This window comes from Leucopleurus acutus (genome assembly GCF_964270905.1).
Source record: "Leucopleurus acutus genome assembly, chromosome: 10".
NCBI classification, from domain to species: domain Eukaryota; kingdom Metazoa; phylum Chordata; class Mammalia; order Artiodactyla; family Delphinidae; genus Leucopleurus; species Leucopleurus acutus.
This window is the reverse complement of record NC_139153.1, coordinates 18530027-18552516: the sequence shown is the minus strand read 5'-3', so window position 1 is coordinate 18552516 and position 22490 is coordinate 18530027. Positions and strand designations below refer to the sequence as shown.

The 22490-nt window shown below is 45.5% G+C and overlaps 2 protein-coding genes across 2 annotated transcripts in view; both read right to left on the bottom strand.

The window, feature by feature from the left end:
• Positions 1–8177: 8177 nt before the first annotated feature.
• LOC309967153 (large ribosomal subunit protein uL11-like) lies at positions 8178–8740 on the bottom strand (the record flags this gene model as incomplete). Its single annotated transcript, XM_082847668.1, has 1 exon — positions 8178–8740. One exon carries the CDS (start codon positions 8738–8740, stop codon positions 8243–8245), a length of 498 nt encoding a protein of 165 aa, XP_082703794.1. The 3' UTR covers positions 8178–8242.
• A 5953-nt stretch (positions 8741–14693) lies between these two features.
• The window catches only part of SHQ1 (SHQ1, H/ACA ribonucleoprotein assembly factor), an 88974-nt gene continuing 81177 nt past the window's right edge, over positions 14694–22490 (bottom strand). Inside the window, exon 11 of the mRNA XM_082847575.1 lies at positions 14694–15567. Within this exon, the coding sequence (XP_082703701.1) occupies positions 14997–15567 (571 nt within the window). The 3' untranslated portion in view covers positions 14694–14996. The remainder of the gene's footprint in view (positions 15568–22490) is intronic.

Below are 22490 nucleotides of genomic sequence, written 5' to 3'. Positions count from 1 at the left end.
GTACTGGTCCCTCCTCATTCCTCCTGCGCCCCTCTCCCCAAAGAGCCAGTGGGGCTCACCGAGTGGTCAGGGCCAGACTGGAATGCATGCGCATGCATCTCCGAGGCCCCCTGATACTCAGAACCAGGTCAACCCCATGCTAGTGTTGAATGATCCCGCTGTTAGTGCCAGGCTATAAAATGTTAATGAAAGGAGGCCACCGATCAGGTGATGGTGACAAAGCGCCCGTCCCATCTGTTCTTCCCCTCCCTCCTCTTCGGGCTGGCATGAAAACAACTCCTCCACTACTCCTCTGCTGGGTGAAGTGATGCACAAACGCACCCCCCTCAGGAGACCCCACGCCAGGAGAGGGTACCCGCCTTCTCTCTGTATTTCTTGACTTTGGTGCTGTGAGTGTAAGGGCCATGGTTGTCACTGGATTTCTTAGCAGGTCCTCCTGGGTTTGGCACCGTCTAAGGTTTTCCTCACCTGGAGGTGCTGACTGGCCATGAGTCCTGGGCCTCTTTACCTAAGCACAAACCTTGCCAAGCTTATTGTTTCACTCAAGGGAAAGAGCCAGGAGGACCTGCAGAAATAAGATTCTGGAAGCCTGGAGACCCTGACAGCACCTCTTCCAGGCTCCCCATCGACCCACCCCCAGCCAAGCAAGCCTGTTTTATCCATTAGGACACATGCATAGACACACGCACGTGGACACACACACACACACAGAGGCACACACGCACACGCCACCTTCCAGGTCTCACAAACATGTCAGAGAAGAGGAAAAAATAAAAGGCACTGGCTTGAAACATTTAAAGAAAAATATGCAAAATCAGAATGAATAAACGTCTAATTCAATGTTTACAAACATTAGGTCCACTTTGTTCACTGTCAAGTTTAGTTTTCATAAAGATTGTATTACATACGAAGACAATCTGTGAGTTGGTTACCTTGCTTTGCAAGAGCTCTTGATTATGCGTGATGATTACTTAGAAAGCAGAGCCAATAGCAAATTAAATGAGTGACTATTCATAGCCGAGTAAGTTCAAAAGTAAACTTCTAAAACTTCTTTACAATAGAGATAATGTATAAAAATAAATATATCTACATATATACATATGATAGGAGTAGGTTATAATATGTATGTGGTATATATAATATAGGTATTATAGATAGTATATATTGTATATATATTATATAATATAGGTACTATATATAGTATATACTGTATATATATTATATATAAGATAGATATTATATATTATATATGTATAATATATATTATATATAATATAGGTATTATATATATGTGTAATATATATTATATATTATATATTATATATATATACTTACGATGTGGTTGCGATGTAATGTTTGATACAACATATAATGTAGGGTGTGTGGCTCTAAAAGGGAAAGCAGAGCCAATAGCATCTTTGAATGGCCTGCTATGAGCAAAAGTCACAATCGTTACTTATTCTTGGGGAACTCTTTACTAGAGTATAACTCCCTCCTGAGGAAACCCCTATTTTTTTCCCCTGGAGACTCTCAGTCACTGGTCATGAAAGATGCACACGAATAATTCCTGCCTATTATTTCAACATAGGAAAATGGCCATTTTGCCCCTTCGAATTAACCAGCAACCCATATATATGCCTTCCTCTGCCTCTTGTCCATTTGACAGATTTGCTGCCACATCCGTTACCTCCAGAGATTTCTAGAAGCTGGTTGCGTTCACAGGCAACTGAACCTCTTCTTTAAACCTCTGAAATCTTAGTGCCTTTCCCCCACCCCTGCTCCACCCCAGGAGCCAGCGGGGTGCACCAGGCCTCCCAGGGCGGCCACCGCAAATGTGCAAGAGATCAGGCCCCCCATCTTCTGTCCGTGATTCTCAGAGGCTGTGCCCTGTGAAACCTCTGAGACTAGAAAGCCACGTGCCCCCAACCCCCGCCCGGCTTCTGCCAGCCTCTTCAGAGCAAAGGTGTGAGGGGGCTGTTGGCCACAGGTCATTAGCGGAGCCTGAGCTGACGTGGCGCCAGGGCGGTCCCCTCACAGTGGGCATCTCTCAGCCTTTTGTTTTCATGCCGCTTCAAGGAGCAAATTGATTTCAAATACACACTTTAGAGCCTCTTGTTCGCCCCATCATCTCTCCAATTAAGGCAAAAGGCTCAGGGGCTCGTCTTCACTCTGAGGAAACCACGGGGGTGCCCTGCGCAGCTCTGGGTGCGGAGAGGTGTCAGCAGAGCTGACGAGACAGATGGGTGCTGGGCTGGTCGATGAATAATTCACACCCTGAGAGCCCTGCCGATACTTGGCGTTGAAGAAGGATTCTTTCTGAGCCCGGCCGCTGTGCAGATGCGGGGGGGTTCTCATAGGCGGAGGACCGGACAAGTCTGGGAGGAGAAAGAAAGAGGCACGGCTGGAGCTGCATCCACTGACTGCTTCAGGACACGCGTCAGGCATCTCCAGCGGCTAACTCCCAAGCTGCTCTCCCAGGCAGGGCGGCCAGGGCTGAGCTCTTAACAACACTGCAGGCCACTAGATCTGGCTCCTGGAGGGCTGTTGAGTGAGATGAGCGTGGGTCTTTCCCCTCCTCCATGCAAAGCTTTGCTCCTGGATCCCCCTCCGCCCCCTGGTCCCAACCACTGTTGGGAAGCCACTGTTAATCACATGTGACAGAACTGCAGACTCACAGAAAGAGAGAACTCAATTCAACAAACACGTATGGAGTGCCTGTGATGTGCCAGGCACCGTTCTGGTGCAGGGGATTCGGCATAAACAAAATGACCAAAAACCAACTTCTCAGGGAGCTTAAATTGCACTGCATGGACTCTCTGGAAACCAGTACGATTCAGTCTACTCTGATGGAATAAAAAGTAAACGGGGGCTTCCCTGGTGGCGCAGTGGTTGAGAGTCCGCCTGCCGATGCAGGGGACGCGGGTTCGTGCCCCGGTCCGGGAAGATCCCACATGCCGCGGAGCGGCTGGGCCCGTGAGCCATGGCCGCTGAGCCTGCGCGTCTGGAGCCTGTGCTCCACAACGGGAGAGGCCACAACAGTGAGAGGTCCGCGTACCGCAAAAACAAAAACAAAACAAAAAAATAAAAATAAAAAAGTAAAAGGGATTGAGCTCCAACTGTGGCCTTAACGATGTGCCAGGAACTTTATATTTCTCATCTGATTCTCTCCCTCAAGATGAAATTATCACCCCTCCTCTAGAGACAAAGAAATCGAGGCCCAAGGACGTTTGGTAAGATGCTCCAGGTCATAGAGCTAACGGGCAGTAAATCCTGACCTGTCTTCAAAGCAGGTGATGGGTGTCCTTCATGAAAGCTCCCCATTTCTCTAGTCCATTATTAGTCTTTCTTTAAAATAAAACCAAGTTTAGTTGCTAATGCCAATATTTCATATCTTTGTGAGCTTGGGCAAGAGACTTGGTTTTGTCATCTGTAAGATGGGACTCATGGCACCCATATCCCTGAGTTCTGGTAAGGATTAGAGGAGATCAGGCCAGTAAAGCCCTTTGTCCAGAGAGTGGCACTTGGTAAGTGTTCAATAAGTGTGAGCTGTCACTAATACTAGTAGTAGTATTTTTGTATATGATATGAACAATCTCATATAGGGAGAGAATTAGAAATTACACCTAGCAAATCACCCCTAATAGAAGAATAAAAACTAAGTCAGAGAGACTTTTATACTAAAAGTAAAAGCATACTGTCAGGCCTATAGGAGAACATGTGCTGGGGCGCATTATGAATGCAGCAGGTGTTCAATACAATCCAACCTTTTGACTCTGACTGTCACAGCTTTAGGACATAACTAAGAAAAATTCGAAATTGTGAGATGTGTATCTGACCACTCCATCCTAAAGACAGATCTGTGCTGGCTGTGAAAACTGCAATGAACACTGCCCAGAATGGCTGTCAAGGGGCAGGGCCAGGCACGGTGCCTACCTGGGTGCCTACCCCTCTCACAATTCAGTAAGTGTCAAGGGCTCCATGCTTAGTACAGATATACCTCATTTTATTGTGATTTGCTTTACTGCCATGGGTCCACCCCTGTGGTGGGACCAGAGTGTAGTGTCAGCCCTTCAGACAGTCAGGGACAGAGCACCATTATTACAGAGTGGGACAGGAATGGTTTCCCCCGGAGGATGCCAGACAGACCAAACGACATGTCTACTATCGCCCAGGAGCTCAGGTGATTATGGGAAGATGCTTCGTATGACAAGCTTTTAAAAATGTTCAGAAAAGATGGGAGAAGGACTCCAAAAAGGATTACAAAAGGGCCACAGCTTTTGGAAAGACGATCCTGAAGCAGGACTCCACCATCCCTAATCTCAGGAATGATAAGGTAGTTCTAAGTCACTTCCCATCCTAGGAAAACAAGTATGACCCTGGCTGGCCCCTCTGACAACTACCAATGGGTTTTTTCGTTTTGTTTTTTTTTTGAAAGCAGCCTCCATCCCCTTCCCCTTAATTGCCCTCCCAGACTGGCCACAGAAGCCTCACCCCTCTCACCCCAGCCTCTCTCAGACCCTCCCCCTAGGAGGGCCTGGAAAACCCCAGAAGCCCCGGGCCAGGCACCCCAAATGCTACTGCATAAGTACCCATATCCCAATTCTAAACCAGAGGTCAGCAAACTTTTTCTGAAAAGGGCCAATTGGTAAAATAGTCTAGGCTTTGCGGGCCAAGAGGCAAATTCAAGGCTATTACACAGGGAAACACACAATGAGGCGTAACATATGACAAGAGAAAAAAATTTCTACAAGTTCTTTTCAATCATTCAAAAACATATATATTTAAATTCTCAGTTTATGGGCTGTACAGAAATAGGTGATGGGATGCATTTTGGCCAGAGCGAGGTCTTCTTTGTGGACTCCTGCCCTAAACCATCCAAGGGGGAAGGAGCCATAAGTGAGCAGAACTTATAGTGAAGGGAAGGGGGTGCTCTAGGATCAAAATCACAGCCACAGAGGGGGAAGGAGGAAGAAGGGAAGGTAACTGTGGGGGCAGAGTGAAAGAGTCAGAGAGGTTTGGAGGGGAAAGGTGACTCTTCATTTGGGGGCAGGCAGAGACTATGATAAAAGAGTGATAGAAAACAAGAGAGTAAGAAACAGAGAGGGAGGGGGACGGGTTTACAATATTTGCTGAACCTTACAATGAAATTCACCAGGGACTATAATATTCAATTGCTTTTCACTTATTGTGTGTACGGGGTTTTCTTTCTCTCTCTCTCTCTCTCTCTCTCCCTCTCTCTCTCTCTCTCTCTCTCCCTCCTCCCCCCGCCCCCCGCCCCCAAGTCTGGGCCCACAGGGGCATGTAATTTCTATGGGTTGCTTTTCCAGTCCGCTGGGGTAGCTAACTCACCCCCCTCTCTGTCCCAGCCATTAGAGCAATCTGGTTCCCTCACCCATCACCGTCCCTCCACCTGGGACACGCTCTTCCCACCCCACCCTCCGCCTGCTTAACCAACTCCCGTTTATCCTTTCTTTCGCAATGTTCCTTGACTCCTACTGAGTCCTCGGCTCCCGCTGCGCGGTGTCCTCCCCGGGAAAGCCTGAGCGCCTCTCCGCTTCCTCGCTTTGAAATGGGCCCACCCCTGTTGAAAACCAGGCAACGGAGAAGAAAACTGTAAAGCTCATATTGGCGTTTGGTTCCAAAGACAGCCTACTTCCGATCGTTCCCTCTATGCCTTCCACCCCAGGTGGTACTTCCATGGGCCCCTGGAGCCAGGTCTCCACACACGGAGAAATAACGTTATTGGGAAGGGAATGAAATACGCTTGTAATTTAAGGATCTGCTTCAGGCCAAACAATGTAGTCGGCTTTGGGGGTGGGAGCGGGCGCTCTGACTTCTCCGTTACAGCCTTCCGGTGTTCCAGGTGATTATTTTTACATATCAGGAAATTCTGAGCGCGCCCACCCCCAATTAAAGACGCAGATGTCTGCCCTCCCCGGCAGCTCCCAGCCTGCTACCTTCTCGAGCTCGGCTCCGAGCTCCATTTGAACCTGCCTCCTATAATTCTTAACTAAAACAGCCCCCTTCGTCGACTGTAATTAAGCATATACTCAGCCGCGGCGAGCTTGGCATCTGCACCTGCCGCTGGGATCCCCTTTCTCCCGGCACCTGCGCTCCACCGCCCTCCTGCCCCGCCCCCGCCCTCACGCACGCGCAGTCGCGCAGCCCCGCCCGCGCCCCCTCGCCCGCCTCCCGATGGCGCCGGAGGAACAGATGGAGCGATCATCCCCTTCATTCTGCCAGAAGGGCCCCGTTGCTCTGGGGGGAGTTCTGCGGTTGTAAGACACATAATTAGACACTTCAATGGACAATGCGGCGGATTAGAGGGGGTGGGGCTCGCGTCACGGAGGACAGGCGTCCTCATTGATGTGCGGCCCTCACACCCCCGCCCAGCCCGGAGGGAGCAGGGGCCGAGCGAGCGCATCCCGGGTGGCGGACCGCCCGCCTGCTCCCGCGCTTTGAATTCCCGGCCCTCTTCAGCGACGTCTGACTTTTCTTTTTCTTTTAAAACACCGTGCCAGGACGAGTTATGCGCAAAGGATGACAGGCATGTTGACGGCTCACCTGTCAAGTCCCCAAGCTCCGCGGGTCAGTGGGTCCCGCAGCCTGCGCGGTAGACAGTGACGATCTCCACCGACAGCCCTCGTCCCCCAGGTGTGAAGGAGTCAAGAAAAGCCCTGTGCAGTGGACACACGCTGGGACTCAGCCTCTCCTCCCACGAGGAGCTGGGTGACCTTGAGAGACTCAGGCCACCTCACCAGGCTCCTCGAGGACAGCATCTAAGGTTTTAAAGGGCTGCAGAGAGGTGAAGATACGATTTGGAATCCAGCGCTTGCCCCTTGCTGCCTGGGTGACATCAGGCAATCTACTCAGCCTGGAACCCTGGTCTCCTCGTCTGTATAGTGTTGGGGATCGTCTCTGCCCCTCAGGCACTGTGAGACTCAGTATGTTTGAGCTGAGCTCCTTTGTGAAATTAGAGGTTCCCTTGGAAAACCAGGGTATGTCAAGGGGGTCCTGTGGGAAGCAGAAGCCAAGAGAGAATTACAGGTGCATCCTCTGTGAAGGATAAAGAGGAGAGGAGACAAGAGTAGGAGGAGAGGGCCTCAAGCAGACAGAGGACTGACATGTGTGAAAGAAAGGAGGCAAGGAAGATCCGGTGGAGAGCCCCACAGGGCCCTCAGCCTGACAAAGTCTCAGAGCTGTGAAGGAAGTCCCACGGTGGGTAGCAACGGCCCAGCACTAGCACCTGGGAACAGCCTGGGGAACATGTGGCCCCCACATGAATGCCGTGCTGTATCAGGAGCGGCCTGTAGCTGTCGGCTCGCCACATTCCCCAGCAGGTTTTCCCTGGACTGCGGGCTGAGCTGACACTCCTCCGTCTATCCTGCTCCAGGGCTGGCCACCTGACTGAGAAAAAGCCAGCCAGCACATTTCATTGGCCAACCGTGAATGACTGAGTGTGTCCCTAAACTGATCCAATCAGAGTGAACCTGAGGACACGTGCTGCGGATGCTGGAACACAAATACTCTCTTTTTTGGATGGATGTTAAGAAGAAAGTAGGTAGTTGCAGGGGCTGCTGGCAGCCGCCTTGGGATGTGAGAGGTGTCCAAACTGGGATGAAGCCAACATTGAGGATGGTAGAACAGACAAACAAGAAACAGGGCTTTGGTCACAAAGTCAGCAGCTGGGTTAAGCCTCTCCTGAAATCTACGCTATTACCGGACTTTCATCATGAACTAATAAACCCTCTTTACAGTTTGAAGCAGCTGTCTCAGGTTTCCTGTTACTTTAAGAAAGACCTCTGATTTGACCAGCAATAAGGGAAACGGATGCTCTCTGATCTCAAAGAGTAAGCACAGGCATACAGTCAAGCCTAATGGAACTGGAATTGGTGAGAGGGTGGTGTAGGGATCCAGGGCTGCTCTTGGGTCCTCTTAACAGCTTCAGGTGTCTGCATCCTTCTCCATCCAGCCACTCTCCTTTCCATGACCAGCTGGTGTCTTCAGCCCTCTCTGCTGTTATCTTTTCTCCACTGCATAGATCCTCCTAAACTCGTATTTCTTTGCCCTCCTCTCTGAGTTTGCAAGACCAGCTCTAGATCCCGTTCAGTGCATCTCTCACCCTCAGCATCTGTTGCCAAGGGCCTGATGCCCTCTGCACTTCCCAGTGCAGATTTCTGAGAGCATGAATTTTTTTTTTTTGTCAAATAACACTTTATTAAATTCTTTATCTTTGCAGTTCTTAACCAGCTGGGCATTCCACCACACAACTGTTGATTTCATCTATGATGTCATGAGAGTGATGGTCATTAACACTGCAGCCCACAGACTGGGCAGTCCCCAGGATCTTTTTAATGGTTCCAGGGAATTCCCTAGCTAAAAACCGATGCAGCATCTGTCGGGCAATGCTGACAATCTCATCAAAAGTGATGTTTCCACTGTGCTTAATGTTTTTCTGCTTCTTTCTGTCTCTTGGTGGTTCCTTGATGGCTCTGATGATCAGGGCAGAAGCAGAAGGTACCACCTCAGTCTGGGCCTGTCTGTTCTGAATGGTCAGTTTCACTGTAATCCTCAGAGCCTTCCTATCACCAGTTGCCTTGGTGATGTCATTACCAGTGTTTTTTGGAGACACACCCAGGGGGCCGATCTTGGGGGCCAGGGCAGATGTCGCACTGACTTCCCTACCAGTGCACCTCAGGCACACGACTTTGACCTCGTTGGGGTGGAACTTAGGCGGCATGGTAGAGGTGGCTGGTGTCAGATGAACCCGGATTTGGGAGGACTGAAGAAAGTCACACCTTGACCTCCTCTGAGCCGAAAGCCGAAATCGCACAGGAATCTTATTATTCCACTTTTTGCCTGTTTAGACATCCCCAGAGACTCTGATTCCATTGTCTTCAGAGAAGACTGGGTATCAGTATTTCTCTAAAGTTTCTCAGATGATCCAAGGATGTTGCGAAAATCGAGAATCCCTGGTTTTAATAAAGCATTCCTGACTAGCAGATCCCACCCTGGGTCAAGTTCAAGCCCGATCCAGTCAGCTAAGAACAGAGCTACCTGGTCTCAACATACCCAGAGCTGCCCCCATCGGCGGGTCTATGCCTATAGAAGGATTGACGGGGAGACAGGCCCTGCGTGACATGCTTAGGGCAAGACGAGCCTAGCACAGAGCTTGGTACCATGCAGTGGCTCCACAGTGACGGATGTTATGAAAATCCTGTCTCTTCTCTAATTCAAGGGTATTCTTTCTATAAAATACACCAGGCTGCAGTAATGCAACTGAGGAAAAGTTGCCAAGGAAGTACCTAGAGAATCTAGGTGCCCATGCTTGGCTAATACACTACACAGCAGGAAAACTCTGATTAATACAATTTACATTTGAGAGTAATCTCTTCTATTTCAATAAGACTATATCAGTGCAGCTAGGAAAAGCCTCATTTTGGGAGGTTATCCAATGACTTATGAAAATAGTCATGACCTCTTGTTAAGAGAAAAAAAGGGATTTACAATTTATGTAGTGCATGATTCTAATATTTTTTTAATGTGGGTATATATATATATATATATCTGTATACAAATACACAGAAAAAGACTGGAACTACAGATGCCAAGCAGTTAACTGTGATTCTCAGGTGAGAGGGTTTTTCTTGTAGGTAAGTGTGTTGGATTTAGAGGACTATTATTCTGAAAGGTCCTTTTACATTTTTGATGCTAACACGTTTGTGTGGAAGCATGGTTTCAGTAGAATACGGCCTGTGTACATCCATGAACAAAATTAACCACTGGCAGCCTTGTACTCCTCCCTGCCCCGCACCCTCATTTTCTTGTTTCTAATCTTAATTTTACAGAAGTCTGAATACCCACTGGAACCCACTGCCCTAGGGGACAGCCTGGTAGGAATCTCTCTTCCCTGCTCCAATCCCTTCGTCTTTCCTTGGATTCCAGGCTCTTCCGGCAGGACCTGGCCCTGATTCAGTGGGAGTTCAGAGGAGGGAAATTATTTCCAGCCAGGGAGAATGAAGGGTGACCTCCTGGAGGAGGTGGCATTTGCATGGGCCAATCTGGGCAAACTCACAGGGAGAAGAGAAAGCAGTGCACGAGCAAACAGGTGGAGGTGGGAAAACACAGCATGTACGGAAACAAAGACAGTAAATATGGAACTCTGTGCTGTAGGTGACGCTCCACGGGAGGCCCTGGGTTGCAGTAGGGCTCCTGTTTTCCGGGGGGTCTCTGGGCTGGTGGTGAAACTGCTGGAGCCTCAGGCTAGATGGGACTATAGACAGGGCTCTCCAGTCGCTCAGCTACTCCTTCCCCTGAATGCTCACTCCAGCAAGAGGTGGGGAATGTCCCCCTAGAAAGAGCATAAGAGACGATGGCCTACCACTTGGAATACCTAAAATAACCAGAGCAGAGCCTTCAGCATGTGGTCCCAGCCAGGACCGAGGCTCGCGTGGCCAAATCGCTGCTTCCAGCATTTTCTGGGGGGAAAGGAAAGCGGATCCACGTAGCAAGATTCTTCTGGGAGGTACATCCTTTCTGTTTGTTTTTTTTCCAAGCGCTAAGGCATCTGCTCCCACATCCATCCTTTTCCTCCAGCTTATCTTTTCATGACTTTGGAGAGCAGTCTTCCTTATCTAGGAAACAAATGGTCTCTGCAGAGAGTTCAAAACAGCCGAGTCATTTATCTGTTTGACATGTGTTTCCCTGTTTGTTTTCTCCAGCCTTGAGACAAGAGTTGTGTCAACTGTGGATGGCTGAGCCCCAGTCACTGGAGAGGCATGAATCAATTTCCAGCTGCATTTATCACTTGCTGCCTTAAATCAAGTCTAATCAATGCTTCCTTCATTTGCTATGGATTGAAACTATACATGACGCACTTAGAAAATGGGCGGGAAAGGGAGCAGCCGATCACGAACAAAAACTCCATCGGGGATTTAGATGGAATGATGTTAAGGAAAGATTTGCAATCTCTGATTTGCTTTCATGGGGACGCCTGACCAAACAGTCACAGAGATTTGTGTTTATGAAGCTTTAACTTCAATCTACCAGACAGGCAATGACATTACATGACAGATCATTTTATACAAGAGGAAGAGGATGTCTACATCTTCCAAGATTTTATAATTTTCTGAAGAGTTGGTATATTTTTAATACAGCGGCAACTCTAAAGCTGCCTAGAGTTTCCTTCCTATATTGTCTTTCATTCATTTCCATTTCTTTTAGATGTATCTTTTGTCACCATTGACTATATGGGTCAATTTCTAGTTACAAGATAGAAAATAACAATCTCCTTATAACAAAATAGATATCCAGGAGTTCCCTTTGATTTAGAAGAATTTTATAAAGTCTTATGGCTGAGAAAACTTGATCCTTTCTCTCATATGCCCAATTCCTGGTAATAGAATCTGATCCATGCAACCCAAATGGATTTTTCACTAGCAGGTGTGAAAACCACCCCCCAGCTGTTCAACCAATTTAGAATGTGGTAGGGAGTAGCCCTGTGTCATCTGTAAATTAATCCCGTGCCAGTGAAAGAGGGTATCAGCGTAGTCCCTGGCACCTAAAACCGATCATGTCCACGGCGAGGCCCCGTGTCATTCTTCAAGGATGATGGGAGGAGAGACAGAACACAGAACACAGGTCAACGATCGTGCCCGCCCAGAAGATGCGGCAGTGCTGTGATTCACTGATGTAATTAATATTTCTGTCTAATCTGCTGAACTGTGTAGACTTACCACGAGCATGCCTCAGAAGCGACTGACAGGGCTCTCATTTTCCAAGGGCTGGCTCCCCCAGAAACCTGCTGTCAGGTAGCTGAAAAGAGCCCTGTGCAGCACTGGGGAGTGTGACAGTAATAATAAACTCTTATGCTGGTTTAATACTTTCCAGGTGATAAAATGATGTTTTGAACATGCAGTCTCATCATCCTGTAAGGTAAGCAAAAAAAGTCGTCGTATTCCCATTTCCAAGAGGAAGGGAGAGGCTCAGAGGTTGGCGTACCTCCGAACCATGGCTCTGGGACTCAATGCCTTGTCTCCTCAGCCCCGAGGCCCTGGTTCTTGCCACTGAGCTGCAGCTAGGCAGTGCTGAGGTCTCCTCTCTGTGCTTTCCCTAACTTTTTATTTTTTTCTTCCATCACCCAGGGTTCTTGGGAAATGCATATGGTTATAGGAAATCCCTCGAGTTGCCTGGCAGGTCATCTAGTTAAAAAATATATTAAAGGCAGCACCCTTGGATGTGTTTTGGGTTACAGACGTGGTATAGTGTTCTTAACTCATCTTAAACAAAGACAGGGTAATGCGATATCACAAAGCTTTAACCCTCTGAGAACAAAGGGTAAAAGTAACGCGGCAGGCGCGGAATCTAAAATTAAGGCGCTCACTCACATTGTTTTTAAAACTCATGAGAGTCGTTGAGCGAGTTCCTCTGCTTTGAGGATGTCCGGGAAGGATCATGTTTGCCCATCCTTGGAGGAAGAGAGCAACAGATTTTTCTACCCAAGACAATTCTCACCAAAGTAGATCCTGTTTAGATTCCTAAGTAAGGACAGAAGGTGATGGAAGGAGAAATTTCCAGGGCTTTAAACTTTTAGACAAGAGTGGATTTGCTCAACTTGACGTCAGTAGAAGTAAATGAGGGGAATAACAGATAATGCATTTTCAAACTGGCCTCAGGTCATGTGCCACTGAGAGGAAATGCATTTTCAATGGTCACAGGGATTCTGAAGGTCTCTGGGGAGCCTGAGAAAAGTCTTGAACACATTCTAAAAAAGCTGTTATGGTGTTCAGGAGTTAACATGTGTGTCAAATAGCACAGTCACCCCAACTATCCTGTTAATACAAACTGGTATTTATAGTGGAAATACAAATACTTGCAACCTATACAGACCCAGAGTAAAAGGGATCATACCCTTTCCTGAAATAAAAATGCTACTGAGATTAATACATATCAGATTTCACTTCATTTCCTCCCTAAAGCAAATTGGTTTATTTCATTTGTTCATTCATTCAGCAAATATTTATGGAGCTCTGAGAATATGGGCACTGATGATTCAGTGGTAACAAGACACGACACAGACATCACTCCCTAGGAGCTTACACTCAAGTAGGAAAATTCACATTTAAATTATTAATGGAGGCTTACGTTTCCAATCAAGATGGAGTAATACGGACCAGATGAATTTTCCCTCCTGACATAACCAAACAAGAAAAACAGAAATAATACATGAAACCATGGTTTTCAAGACACTGGACATCAGGCAATGAAAGACAGTGATCCCAAGGGATGGAAAACAAACCCCAGGAGCAGTACAAGGGCCTCGCCGACTGCCCTGGAAGAATGTCTAGGCTGCCCAGGGAGGGGCGACCCAGGCAGAACCCAATGGACTCCGGAGTTCAGGAGACAGAGCCGGGGGCTTGGGGAGTCCAAGGCAGCCCAAGTCTGCAAGACAGAGTACGGGAGAGGGGAGAGCTGTAGAGAACCCCAGATACGTGGAGAGGGTCGAGGACTCAGAGGAGAGCCTATAAATGAGGCCAGGCAAGAACCACATGAAAGGATTAGAGGGACCAGTGCTCAGCACTCACACAGGTGTCTACTTCCATCAGCCGGACTGGAACACTCATAATCCCTGGGGCATGGGAAAATCGTTCCTTAGGACGGGGAAACAGTGTGTCCTAGACAGAGCACTGTTCCAGACCTGCTAACAAATTACAAAAGCAAGACCCACAAGGATCAAACTATTTCCAAGTAACTTAACTGCATCCCAAAACAAAGCTAAAGAATATTTATAAGAACACATACCCGGTACCCAACGAGGTAGAATTCACAATGTTTATCCAATCAAAGATTATCAGGCATGCAAGGATGACTCCTCTGGGGATTTGTATCTAGAATTTATAAAGAACCCTCCAAACTCAAAACTAAGAAAAGCAACCCAACTTAAAAAAATTGACAAGAGATCTAAACAGACACTTCACCAAAGATGACAAATACACATGTGAAAAGACGCTCAACATAAGAAGTCTTTAAAACGCAAAATAAAAGGAGATACCACTTCACACCTATTAAGATGGTAAAAATGTTAAAAATGGACCACACCAAGTGATGACAGGAATGAGAGAGAAGCGGAGCTCTCACAGGCTGCTGGTGGGCGTGTTAAATGGTACAGCCACTTTGGAAAACAGTTTGGTGGTTTCTTCAACTGTTAAACATACACCTACCATACGGCTCTGTCATTCCACTCCTAGATATTTACCTAAGAGAAATAAGAGCATATGTCCACACAAAGACTTGCACACAAATGTTCATAACAGCTTTATTTGGAACAGCTGAAAGCTGGAAACAACCCAAATGTCCATTTAATGAACTACTACTCAGATATGGAAAAGAAAACACCGCCAAACCTCGATACACGCTACATCAATGTATCTCAAAATAATTATACTGAATGAAATAAGCCTGACAAAGAAGAGTACATGTTATACGATTCAATTTATATTAAATTCTAGGAACTACAACCTAACGTACAGCGACGGAGCAGACGGAGGCTTGCCTGGGGAATGGGGGTGGGTGGCATGCAGAGGCGCGGGGGGGAGAGGGGTGACGAAGGGGCAGGAGGACACTTGGAGATGGTGGGTAAGTACAGCATCTCAACTGCAGTACTGGTTTTATTCGGTGTATGTATCTGTCACCACTTATCACACTATCTGCTTAAGATGTTTGCGGCTTACTGTATGTCCTGCGTATCTCTGTAAAGCTATTCAAAGTATTTTAGGGCTCTACCTTCTAGAGATTCTGGAAGAACTATTATTCTTATCTCCAAATATTAATTACACTTTAAGAAAAACTTTAGAACTTTATTTTTAAAGGTGCAACAAGAAAACCGACTGGTGTCAACATTAGCTCACTGACAAACAATGTTGTATACATTAAGGAAAAGTACAAAGTGAAAATGAAGAATTCTCATTCGGTCAACAAAACCAAATCTGACGTAATTCTCAATAACGAATGAGACCACTCGGAGTCAATTCTTGGGTGTCTGCCGGCTGTCTCTCTTCAGCACGCTGTCCAGCAGCAGAGCCCTTGGGCTCAGAAATCTGAACCGAAGTCTCCAGTTGTTCTCCAAGCTCCTGGATTAGAGGCTCAGATGCCCCAGGAGCCCAGGGAGAGGCGAGCGGCTGTCCCTGACCATCATCAGACCCTGGGAGGACCACGCTTCTGCACATCCCACCATGGTCAAGAAGCAGGGCCGTGCTGCTTTCCTCAACAAAGGGACCGAGCAAGGAAGGCCCTGCCTCACGTTCACCACCTCTGGGCTCCTCGTGTTCCGAGCCTGAGTCCTCGGTCTCAGACGATGTGCTGCTCTCTGATTCCTCCGAATCGCTTGTCTCAGAGCTGGAGGAAGGCGTCTGCTGCCCGGAAATGCATCGGGCTCCTGCTTTCGATGCAGCTTCTTCCTCCTGGACCAAGAGTGCCGCTGCTTCCAGTTCCTGCAGTTCCAACCCCAGCTGGGCCTTGGTCGGGGATGCTTTCTTTAAGGCTTCCGCAAGAGCTGCCAACTTTCTGGACCTTGAAGACCATTTTAAGAAGAAATGTTAGGACTATTCATTAATTGGTCTGGGGATAACAGGGTCCACAGCTTGAAGAGATAACAAAATAAAGTTGGACCCATACTTCATACGGCACATGGGATGAATCCCCAAACAGATCAATGATATGAATGGAAAAAAGGAACCAAGTACTACAAGGACACGCAGGAGATTTCCCTCATGAGCCTAGAATGAGGAAGGCCTTTCTAACTAGGACTCAAAATCCAGAAGCCACAAAAGAAAGGCAAAGATTGATAAATTCTAATAAAAATCTACAAAAACTAATAAAAATCAACAAGTTCTGTAGGGCAAAAAGAAAAAAAAATTACAAGAAAAGTCAAAAGGCTAATGCAAAATTGAGAAAAATATTTGCAATTCATGTCACAAAACAAGGCCTAGTTCCGCTAACAGAGTTCTTCAAAATGCAAATAATAATCCATCAGGAAAATGGGCAAAAGACACAAGCAGACAATCCTCATACAAAGGAATACAAATGGCTCCTAAATATACGAAAAGATGTTCAACAACTTCAGTCAAATAAGAGAAATACAAATTAAAGTCGCGCTGAGATATATTTTTCATTTATCAGATTGGCAAAAATCCAAACGTTTGGTAACACTGCCAGCAAGGCTGTGGAGGAAAGGCGCTTTCATACACTGCTGGTGAGAGAGTTAACAGCTACAGTCCCGATGCAGGAGAACCTGGCAATACCTTTCAAAACTGAAAACGTAACATACCCTTGACCCAAGCAAACCCGCATCTGGAAATTAAACACGTAGGCTACACGACACAGGCCCAAGGTACTAGTTACTGTGGCATTGTTTCTAATACTCCAAAATAAGAAACACCCAAATGTCCATCAACGTGGCATACGGCTATGGCATATCCACACGAAGGAAAAGTCTACAGCTATGTAACAGATGAGGTTCTCCAGGGGCTAACCCAGATATATCGTGTAACAACAAAAGGCCTGCCATATGTATACGCTGCCTTCTATGTTAAACACACACAACAAAGGAAAGACATAAAAACGTATTTCGTTTGCTTGTACACTTATCCATGAACTCTGGAGAGCTACAGAAAACACTAGTATTTATGTGGAGGGGGCACTGCAGGAGCTGGAAAGATGGAAGATGACGGTGAGAGGGAGACTTGTCACCACATACTGGGTCTCATTTTTAAAATTTTCATTGGAGTATAGTTGATTTACAACGCTGTGTTAGTTTCTGCTGTACAGCACAGTGAATCAGTTATACATATACATATATCCACTCTTTTAGATTCTTTTCCCATATAGGTCGTTAGAGAGTATTGAGTAGAGTTCCCTGTGCTATACAGCAGGTCCTTATTAGTTACCTATTTTATGTATGGTAGTGTGTATATGTCAATCCCAATCTCCCAATTTATCCCTCCCCCCGCTTCCCCCTTGTTAAATAACCATAACTTTGTTTTCTACATCTGTGACTCTATTTCTGTTTTGTAAATAAGTTCATTTGTACCCTTTTTTTAGATTCCACATATAAGCAATATCACACAATATAAAAATATGGAACACTTCACAAATTTACGTGTCATCCTTGCACAGGGGCCATGCTAATCTTCTCTGTATTGTTCCAATTTTAGTATCTGTGCTGCTGAACCAAACACTATTGTTCATTTTTAAACCTATGTGAATGGAATGCCTATTCAAATTTTTTAACTAAAAAAGAAATAAAAAAAGCAGTCAGAGAGCGACATGGAGTGCTTTTCATTTTCAGCAGAAAACCATCTCATGCTATTTCAGAGGATATTTTTACTACATTTATAACATTACATTATACTGAACAGATAAACTTTTTCATTAACCTGGATTCATTTTAGTAGTTCTGTTTCTGAAGCAACGTGTAAAGCATACTGCAGTTCTCCAAAAACGATATCTCTGCTGTTCATAGAGGAAAATCTGGTGTGACAAGTGAAAAAGAGTGGCAATGAGTGACATGTCTTCTGGGTTTCCCTAGCTCCAAAGATTAAATGAGTGGCTTGAGACAAACTGGATGAGGTGAGTTCACAGGATAAATTCATTCGTCAAAGCGAAGTCCATCCCATAATACTGGGGAAATGAGGCTTCATTTCAATAGAGCTTAAGTGATAGACGGGGACTTGGGGACTTTCATCCAAGTGCCTGGATGTACCTGAGACCCCTCTGTCTCAAAATACTTAACGTTAACAATGAGCTTCCGCGCCCCGCCCCCGGCCCTCCACAAGTGTAACCAGGACCCGAAGCTTCCACTGCAGTCAGTGTCCAAGGGAGGGTAGGACAAGGACAATGGCCGTCATGGATGCACAACTTTCTCTTAAATGAGGAAAACCCCATGTATCGGTGCTGGGATTGCCAGAGCTTAGAAAAGGAAAGATGGTCCGGGGTAGAGAGGAAAACTGGGATGAGATCCACTAGAGCTGGTGAATGATTCCCAAAGGGCTATAACTCTGAGTGAACCCTGGTGGGTTTGAGACATCTTTAAAAACACAGTTATGAAATAAGATGATTGCAGTATAATCTACATCCATGTCCAAGACAGCTGTAGATGATGCCCACTGTATATTTTGAAACCTTGGCTACCAGTGGCCACGGATCTGGTGAGAGCCAGTGGACCAGTTTAAACCCTTACTGCAAGGCCCTGCCAGCCTAAGGACTAGTTCACTGCCATCTTTCTCACTGAAAAAGGTCCTCTCTGGGTAATGACACACAGCTTCAAGAGATAAAGAGCCACGAACTTGGGCAAGGAGACAATGCCTCACATTAAATTATCATATGCAAAATAAAAACCTGAAATAAAAGCCTTCACACTTCAGTAAGCACACACCTCACATGTTTAAGAGCCACGCTAAACACTTTCAACAATACGTGGAGGATGGCGCTCCACAAACGTCTCCTTGCGCTGGCTCCTAACCACAAGCCTATGAATCGGCTTCATTTTTATCCCCACGTGACACATGGTGAAACAGAAGCTTGGAGCGGTTAAGAGACCAGCTGAAGTTCACCCCGCTGATGAGGGGCAGTCAGGATGGCAAGCCCAGGCCTCTGAGCTCCCGCACTCTCTCTTCCCCACCACAGGGGCTCCCAGGAATTCTCAGGCTCTGAAAAGCTTCCCTTCTTAAGCCCACATTCTTGATTCCTTCCCAACGTGATACCACTCAACACCTCAAAGGAGCAAGTTCTGACTTGCCTAAGGCCCAGAATTCTCCAGAGAAACTAGGACTGGTCCCTTTGGCTCAGCAATCTTAAATGGAGTATACATTTAAGCTTTACCTACAGGGGTTGTAGAATCCCAGGGGAAAAAAGGTGAATTGTTTTTGTGGATATTCATGAATACAGCAGATGTATCTACTCAAGTTAAAACCATGTATATCTTTGTTATTGTCTACTATAAAAATATTACATCTATCACTTATAAGTGCATGAATTTGGAATTTCAAAGCTCCCTACCTGTCATCTTGGCTCTTTTCAGAAAGCATCCCTCACAATGCTGGGACTAAAAAGTGTCAACTCTAACAGGCAGGAAGGTGGCAAGGATGAGGCCCAGGACCCAAACAGAAACTCGTGCCTCTTACCAGCTGAGATGACTTTTTATGCTTCCGAGAAAAGTTTGTTTCTCACTTTTAGCACTGTATTATGTTTAAGATGACCCATTCATATAATGTGTGTAAAAAACGGATTATATGTTTCTGTTTTTTATTCCTTGCCACCCTGAGTCATCTCTCTCTTTTTTTAAAAAATAAATTTATTTATTTATTTTATTTTTGGCTGCGTTGGGTCTTTGCTGCTGTGCATGGGCTTTCTCTAGTTGCGATGAGTGGGGTCTACTCTCTGCTGTGGTGCGCGGGCTTCTCGTTGCGGTGGCTTCTCTTGTTGCGGAGCATAGGCTCTAGGCACGCGGGCTTCAGTAGTTGTGGCGCATGGGCTTAGCTGCTCGGCGGCATGTGGATTCTTCCCAGACCAGGGCTCGAATCCGTGTCCCCTGCATTGGCAGGCGGATTCTTAACCACTGCGCCACCAGGGAAGTCCCTCTATTTCTTATTATCTCACTTTTACTACCTCAAGCTGTCTAGTTTCCCAAGTTGATATTAAACTTCTTATAGAAACTTTACAGAAGAAGCATTTTGACCTCTCAAAGAATGCTGGGATAAAAAACTAATTAAAATGTTCAAAATATCATTGGTGTAGAACATGACCCAACAGCCTGAGGAATGAAAGTTGGGTTTGTTTGTATTCAATCATTTTACACAGATAACTTAGCAGTCACTGTTCACAGAAAAGGAAATTATTCCTTTGGAGAAAAAAATTAAGCCATGAAAGAGTAGCCTCTTTGTTCTTTCAAGCACTGGCACAATTGGAGTTGGTTCTAACTCTGCCACTCCTTGTAAATTCTAGAATCTAACTCTGTAATGGCCTTTCCATTTCAGAAAACACCTCATTTAACGCAGTTAGTGGTTTTTCACTGTCACACTCAAAACAGACCAGGCTAGGTTGTGTCAAAAAGCCTTGTCAAGTGACATTATTAGTTAACTAGAATGCTTACAAAAACCAGGTACATGTGGATATACTCAATGAACACATACGCTGAGTTACTAGTTGTACTTATAGTATATATTTTATATCTAAGTGAAGAACTCCTACCTGTTAAGATGTATTAATTACAGAGTGAAGAGATTCAGCATTTAAAAGACACATGATAGATCGTACTAATGTCGTATTTTAATAGAATTATACTCAACACAGGTTTTTCTTAGAAAATTTTTGGAAATGTAATCCTGCCATGTAGCTTTAAAAAAACCCCAAACCCTGCCATTCTGGTTATAGATGTGAAATAATATCCTATCTGGAGGAATTTTTTTTTTTAATTAAAGACTGCCTTCTGACAAGTTACAGTAAATCTAACTGCCATGAAAAAGTAACAGTAACAGCTGAGGGTATATGCCTTTACTGTGGCTAAGCTGATATAAAATTTCCTCAATTATTTTATATTTGGCAACTGAATTTAGGGGGAAAAAAATAAAGGGAACTGTAGCCTTATGAAACAGCCAAAACAAAGTGCAAAAGGAGCCCTGAAATGCAGGAAAAAGAAAACTAGGTATAAATAGAAAGCATACATCCTGTTTCTTGCTGTAGAGTTTTGTCTCCAACTATCAATCAACTTTTCACCACTTCCTGCAATAGCAGGCCTACTATAAATCTTGTAGTAACTGACTAGGTTTCATTTCCTCCGCCAAACCCTGCTAACCTGCCAGGCATGACATACTGACACTAGAGCCAGCAACTGATAACGTAGGACACGACTCCAGTGAGGCCACTCCAGACACATTTCATACTGGATGATGATGGAATACGCTGACTTGGCCTTCTAATTTCAAAGCGCAGACACACACACAAACACACACTCGGGTTCTTTCTGGGAACAAACGGTATATCAACTTTCTTTTTAAAAGGCAATGATGATAATGACATCTAATCATAATTCTTCTCTACTGAAAAGAACCAGTTCCAAACTTCAAACTCCTCTGCCCAAAATACATTTATGCAACCTGATCTAAATAAAAGGTAATGCATTAGCTTTAGGTAGAAGTTGCTAGTGAAACTCTACTCTGAAAAGTGCCATGAAAGACAAACAGCACCTGATGCACAGATGAATACAGCCTGTCCTAACTCTCTAAGAGTAAAAAACGTTTCCATCTCAGTCATTAACAGAAACAACTGATCTCTTTGAACAAGAAATTACCGATTCTGTACGTCATCTGACACACAGAAAATACTGCAAGATAAGAGTCATTCATGGAAGCAACCTAACTGTCCATCGACAGATGAATGGATAAAGAAGATGTGGCACATATATACAATGGACTATTACTCAGCCATAAAAAGAAACGAAATTGAGTTATTTGTAGTGAGGTGGATGGACCTAGAGTCTGTCATAAAGAGTGAGCTAAGTCAGAAAAGAAAATACCGTATGCTAACACATATATACGGAATCTAAAAAAAAAAAAAAATGGTTCTGAACCTACGGGCAGGACAGGAATAAAGACGCAGACGTAGAGAATGGACTTGAGGACACGGGGAAGCGGAAGGGGAAGCTGGGACGAAGTGTGAGAGTAGCATGGACATATAGGACATATATACACCACCAAATGTAAAATAGACAGCTAGTGGGAAGCAGCTGCATAGCACAGGGAGATCAGCTCAGTGCTTTGTGACCACCTAGAGGGGTGGGATGGGGGGGTGGGATAGGGAGGGTGGGAGGGAGACGCAAGAGGGAGGAGATATGGGGATATATGTATATGTATAACTGATTCACTTTGTTATAAAACAGAAACTAACACACCATTGTAAAGCAATTATACTCCAATAAAAATGTTAAAAAAAAAGAGTCATTTATGCCATATTGAGTTTGGGCCAATGAAATAATTTTTCATCCTATTTTCAACTTGACTTAATACCATTCTTTGGGGCTGGATTATGAAAAACAACACCTAGTCCATTAGACCATTAGAATAATTTTCCAAAAACTCCCTGTATTAGTTTCCAGTGACTGTCATAACAAACTACCACAAACTGGGTGGCTTCAAACAGCAGAAATTTATCCTCTTACAGCTCTAGAGGCTAGAAGTCCAAAATCAAGGTATCAGGAGGGCTGCTTCCTTCTGAGGGCTCAGAGGGGAGAATCTCTTCCATGCCTATCTCTTAGCTTCAGGTGTTGCCAGGAATCCGTGGCTTATAGACACATCACTCTTAAACTCTGCTTCTGTCACCACCTGCCATTCTCTCTGTGTGGCTGTCTGTCTTCCCCCTGGATGTGTCTCTTCTCCTCATAAGAATACCAGTCATATTGGATTAAGGGTCCATCCTACACCAATATGACCCCATCTTAA